Source organism: Cynocephalus volans, chromosome 8 (assembly GCF_027409185.1).
Source record: "Cynocephalus volans isolate mCynVol1 chromosome 8, mCynVol1.pri, whole genome shotgun sequence".
Lineage (NCBI taxonomy): Eukaryota > Metazoa > Chordata > Mammalia > Dermoptera > Cynocephalidae > Cynocephalus > Cynocephalus volans.
In genome coordinates, this window is record NC_084467.1 from 100,878,184 (window position 1) to 100,884,183 (window position 6,000).

Consider the following 6,000-nt stretch of genomic DNA (forward strand, 5'->3'; position numbering starts at 1 on the left):
CTCTTGCTATTGTTCCCATTTTTCTAATGGGCTCCATGTCAGAAAAATCCATTTTGTAACAGTAACAGGCATTTTCACTAACAGATTATAATTGAAAAGATGAACTGGGGACAGGAAGAGAAAAGAAAGGACCATTTCCCCTGCTCACTCCAAAGCCAGAGATGGTTGGCTTCGGGGTCTGGGGGTGCTGGCAGATCCTTAGAAATGGTAGTGCTCAGGCTGTGCTGAGCAGGAGCTGCCTGGCCCAGCTCTTGTTCAGACACAAATGAAGATACAGACAAAGCACAGCCCAGAGACCAGAGAGCAAGTGACACAAAGGCCCACAAGCCTGGAAGAAACAGAGACTCTGGGCATAACCATTAATATTAATACTAATAATATTATTTGTTATTTATTTCTACATGGTAAGCATTAAGCTTTATGTTATCAAATTTAATCTTTACAGCCTCCCTAAGAAATTGGTATTCACCTCTCCAAGATAGTAAACCAAGCGTAGAGATGTTAACTAAGTAACTTGTTCAAGGGTACAGTGCATTGAGCAGAAGAGCTGGGATTGGAACCTAGGGCTTTCTGATGCCAAACTCCAGCCTCTTGAACCAGGCATCTGAGACAACTGGAGGTTGAGCTGAAGAACTGTGGAGTCAAAGTCTGGACAGAAAAGCTGGGGAGGCATTTCTGAGTTGTAATCAGGAGAGAGTAGGGGGGCATCTTCTACTCTTTGTCCTGACCCTCTGAACCTGAGCGGAACCCTGAAGACTCAGATTATAACCGCTTCCTAGCAACATCCCCCACCCCTCAATCTTTCTTCTTCTCTGGATAGTACAAACACTGCAGGTTACCTAACAGCCACCAGGCAAATAACCAGTGGCCTCTGAAAAAGCTCCAGCCAGAAATGTACCTGAGGAACACCTGAGTGTGAGTGTGTGTTTGTGTGTTGGGAGAACAGGGGCTATTCTGTACTGAGGCTCACAGACGTGGTCCATTAATAATAAGCTCTGCCGTGGCTTGTAAATTTATTAGAACCCAGTGTAATTAAAATTCAGGGTAGGGGGAAGGGAGAGCAGAGGGCTTTTGCTTCCTTTCCTTCTTTCAGATATCCAGGCTGAGCTACCAATGGGGATAATTAGCAGAATCCAAACAGAGAAGGAATTAGTGCTCCTGAAAAAGCCATGATGAGGAGAGACAATGCCAAGCTAATTATGGCCGCACCAAGCTTTATGACTGGGCACCCGCTTCCACCATCATTAAGGGACTCAGAGATAAATCGGAGACTAATGTGGAGTGTTATAGCTAACAGAGCATTGGCACTAATTTAGCAATTATTGGTATTATTATTTTGGCAGATGGTAACTACCTTTCTGCCTGATTGGTCAGAGCATGTGGCCCCTCTGAAGGTGGATCAAGGCTGGAGTGATGGGGGAGGGACAGACACAAAGCCAGAAAGATTCTTTTCCTTCTATGCTCCTCTCTTTGTTTGTATCAGCAACTAGTGAGAGGAGAGGTCTGTGTGGGTCCTTGAGGAGCAAGAAACAGAGTTCAGCACCCCTGAAAGAGAAAAGGCAGGGATGAGGAAGTGTCATTTTACCTCAAGTGTCTAGATCCGGATGCCTTGCTCACCTCTACTTTCAAAGGACCATCTGATTTCAGTTTCTAAGTGTGACCCAGTCCTTAGAGGCTTCTTTTCTTAAGCAGGACTAGCAGGGGTGCTACCTAGCTCAGTCAGAGAAGGCATGCCACCTTCTCTTTCCATGCTTTCCCCCACTCCAGACAATGCTACACAGACCCTAAAGAAACCTGGCCTGATCCAGATGCCTCAGCGCCAGTCCTAATTATTTGCCACCACATGTTATACCCCCAACTCTGCGGACAGGGGAAACAAAGTAAAATTAGAGCAATTAGAAGAGAACACATCTTTTGTACAGATCTTAGAGGGAAGAAGCATACTGGAACTACCACCCTCGAATTGCCCACAGGCAGTCAGAGGGAGAACAGAGCTAGAACTGTAAATTTAAGGGGTCTCCAACTCCTATATACTGGGCCCTGCCTCTAGAATCCTAAAGCTCAAAACACACTAGAGTCAGAATATTACCTCCATGGGTTCTAAAGGATCATGAATTGCACCTCTCCTCAAAGAAGGCAAAAATCTGCAGAATTCCTTCCTTCCAGGAAGGAGTGAGGAAGTGGCTGATTATTCAGTAATAGAAACAGAACTTTGTCTTTTAATGAAATGTTGTGCATTTAATTAGCCATCACAAGCAGGAAAAAAAATTCTCTGTGTTGAGAAAGGCCAACTTCAAAGCCAGGTGGCTGAATCACACTTCTCCAGAATCATTAGCAAAGTGAACACACATCACATACATCTCATGGCCACAGATAACCTGGAGAATAACTCCTGGAGGGGCAGGGTAGCTCGGGGGCTCCTGTTAGGTTCCTACATTTCCTGGAACACTTCTGGACCTTCGCTTACTACTTTAAGTCCAGCACCCATGCTACCTATACCTACCCCTCTACAACTTGGTCTATGGAAAAAGTCCATTCACCTCCACAAGGCAAATGACACAAGGAAAGGTGGATAATTGCCTGGCAGTGTCCACTTGGGGGAGGGGGGGTGTGGCGGTGGCGGTGATTGTTAAGGAGGAAAGCAGATCCCGTGACTTTAGAGTGTGTTAAGGAAAAGGGGACCTTGCTTTTGGTTAGGACAATGTGTATACAGGTGTTTCCAAGTCAGGGTCTGAGTAACTGAGATTTCTTGTGCAATTCCTGGCACAGACCCTGGCATATAGAAGGATTTCAGTAAATGCCAGTGGAGTCTGAGTCTCAACTGTTGAATCTCAGGGTGTTACTAGAAATACCATGAGCTAGAGATTTAGAACAGGAGGAAGGCAGGGGAAAACAAAATGGTAAAGACAGCAGGGCATGCTCTAGTCACTCACATTTTTCATAAAAGTGCAAATGAAAAGATCCAGCATTTCTCAGCTGCAGAATCTGAACTCAGGCATATCTGGGGTTCAGGGAGAAGACTGGGAGGTGGGACACCTGGGGGCTTGGTCCTGAATTCCACAGCATCTGCCCAGACCCTATACTCACCTAAATCTCCAAGGTCCCAAAGCCACTCTCAACCATTTTCTTTCTTTTGCTATAATCGAGGATCTCCTTCTGCCTCCCCTACCCTTTTCAGCCTCCCAGCTAGGCCCCCGGGGCTTCCTGGGGCTTGTGACTCAGCAGCCAAAGTTAAAGTTTCCCAAGGTTGAGAACCCAAATTCTTCTTCTGAAGCAGCATGCAGGGAAGGCATACTGATTCATCTGGGCCCACTGGCTCTCACCCCTCAGGCTTCTCTCACCCTCAACCTAGCCATCTAAGCAGCTGTCATTCCAGACTATGGGGTATGTCTCTGGAGTTAGAACACCAGGGCCTTTCCCTATCAGGATGTGCTATCCACATACACCGCCCCTCACACCCACCCCAGCATTTCTGCCCTAGACAGACGTGGAGATCCAGCTTCCATCCCAGGTGGAACTAGACGGATGTGTTCTCACCCTTTAGGCTCTGAGGGGTCAGGACCAGCATTAAGTCCCCACTAGAGATGGATCACTGGAGGAAAAGATGGAAGGGAGCTGGGGAGTAGGCGGAGGCAGGAAGAGACTCCCTGACTTGGGGAAGATTTGTCTGGTGGGTGTGGGGAGCTAGGTGATATAGGAGGTGATGGCACCAGAGAACCAGAGTCTAATAATACTTGCTGGGCCTAATCTGTTCTGAGAATCTCCAACCTCCATCACTGTACCTCCCTCTAAAAGTTCTTCTTTATGTCTAACCTCAGTCCTTTCTGCTGCAGTGATCAACCCATTGATGAAACATTGCCAGAGCCAGAGGAAAGCAGCACTCCCTAGACCCATACAGAGCTGAGGTGGTCTCCACATGCCTCAAGACTAAATACAGCCCCCTCACACACACAAGCCTCCCCTTGGCCAACTACTGCTCCCCCCAGTGGCTCTGTTCCTAACCCAGAATCTACCTCTGTCTTCGACCCTTAACGGTAATTGAAAAGAGGACTCTGGGACCTGCGGCCACTGGGGAGCTTATCCCACCGGTACCTGCTCTTGGAACCGTCGCTCCAGTCCCTGGCTTCTCGTCCCTAGAGAAGCGCGTGGGGACCAAATTCCCGCCTCTCGCGGCCCCCTCCTCCCCCTCCCGCGCCAGCGGTGCAGAGCCACGGGGCGACTCCCACATACCCTTAGGCCAAGCGCCGCGGGGGTCGGGGTCGGGGCACAAGGAGGGGTGCGGTGGAGTCTGCGGCGTCCCAAGGAATCCTTGGTCCCCGCAGGATCTCTCTACCTCCACTACGCATTCTCTCCAGGCCTCGCACTGCCCCCAGCCTCCTCCCCCAGAGGGGATGCGACCCGTACTCCCTCCCGGGACCCTCCAGACATCGGCACAAAGAAGCCCCACTGCAGCGGGCGAGCGTGGCCGCAGGGCACTGGTGCAGCAGGTAAATAGCCGGGGCCGTCCGGCTGCCGCGCCACCGACCCTCCCGCGGCTCCCACCTCCAGGGCGCGACACGCCATTCCCGCTATCGCGACTCCCGGGAGACACAGCAGCTGCGTGTCGGGCCCCAGCCCCGCGGGGCTCGGGCTCGGGACTCACCCGCTCGGGCGAGCTCGACTCGGCTCGGGCTCCCGCCTCAGCTCGGCAGCCGCCCGGGGCTGCGTCCAGCGCAGGGTCCGCGCGGCTCGGGCTGGAGGCGCCCTCTTGGCAAAGTCGGTAAGAGGCACCGGCTCAGAATCGCACCCGCCCCGAGTCCGAGTGAGTCAGAGAGAGACCGAGGGAGCGAGTTATAGGGGCGTGCGGGGGGGAGGGGGGAGGACGCCGCGACACCGTCCCCCACCCCGCCCCCCGCCCCCCAGTGGAGACGAACAAAGCCACTGGCAGCCGGAGAGACACCCGGACACAAAGACCTCGTGCCAGCCGAAGACCCAAGTTCCTCCCTGAGAGACCCGGGGGCTCGGCCCGCGTTCACCAAGAGAGCAGAAAAACTCACGGACAGACCGACTGGTAGACCCTGGGACATAGACACGCTCGAGGAGACAAGCTTTCTTCCTCAGCTGGATGCCCCTCGTCTCCTGCCGGATCCACGGACCCCTCCCCTGGCAGAACGCACGCAGGGAGAGCCGAGAGACGCGAGGGAAACTGGTGCCCCGCGGGTGCCGCGTCCCGGGAGCCCGGCTTTCCGCGGGGACCCCGCAGAGGTCACACGGGAGGGGCAGAGGGGTTCTCTCCCTCCTGGGTCCTTTTTGGATCTCTCCTTGCCCTGCAGGGGATTGGCCGAAGCTGGTTCCGAATCCAGAATTCCAAGCTGGAGTTCTCTCTCAGGTTCTAGGGCTCCTGGGGCCGGTGCTTTGGGGAAGGGGAGCGGGCAGCCAGGATGAGAATGCAGGAAGGGTGGGTGGGGGTCCTGGGTCTCCAGTTACCTGTGTCTGCCGCGCTCGGACTCCGCTCTGGGAGCTGCAGCTCGAAGCTCCTACAAGTCTCCACGTTCAGCCCAAGAGGGGGCGGCCGGGCCCGGCACAGTGAGGCCAGGACCGCGAGCGCCGCCTGGCACCGAGGCCCCCCGTCTCCCCACACCCCGTTCATGCCCGGGGCACCCAGGCCTGCGGAGCAGCCGCTGGAAGCAGCACAGCTGCGGGACTGGGGCGGGGCAAGGCGGCCCCAAGAAGACCCTCCCGCAGCGGCCCCCTGCGGCTCCGTTCTGCTTTTAATCACTTCTCCGCAGGGTCCCCGCCCCTCACGTGGCATCCCGCAGCAGCTGGCAAGTCTGGCGCCTCACGGTCGCCCCCTCTACACTCAGGAACCGGCCTGAGTCCGGGCAGAATCGTGGCGGGGGGACACGGCTGTCCTGCATCTTGGAGTGTGCAAGGCCGGCGAAAGAGTCGAGGTTCCGTCTCCGCATTCACTGTCTAGTGTGACTTTAGGCCTCTTTAGCCTCGATTTTCCTCTCCGTAAAA

General features: G+C 54.0%; 1 protein-coding gene across 2 annotated transcripts in view; it reads right to left on the reverse strand.

The window, feature by feature from the left end:
- The window catches only part of SYT6 (synaptotagmin 6), a 57,902-nt gene extending 52,273 nt beyond the window's left edge, over nt 1–5,629 (reverse strand). For both annotated transcript variants that reach the window (XM_063106594.1, XM_063106595.1), the window contains exon 1: nt 5,467–5,629. In XM_063106594.1, the coding sequence (XP_062962664.1) occupies nt 5,467–5,629 (163 nt within the window). The remainder of the gene's footprint in view (nt 1–5,466) is intronic.
- Between the last annotated feature and the right edge of the window lie 371 nt (nt 5,630–6,000).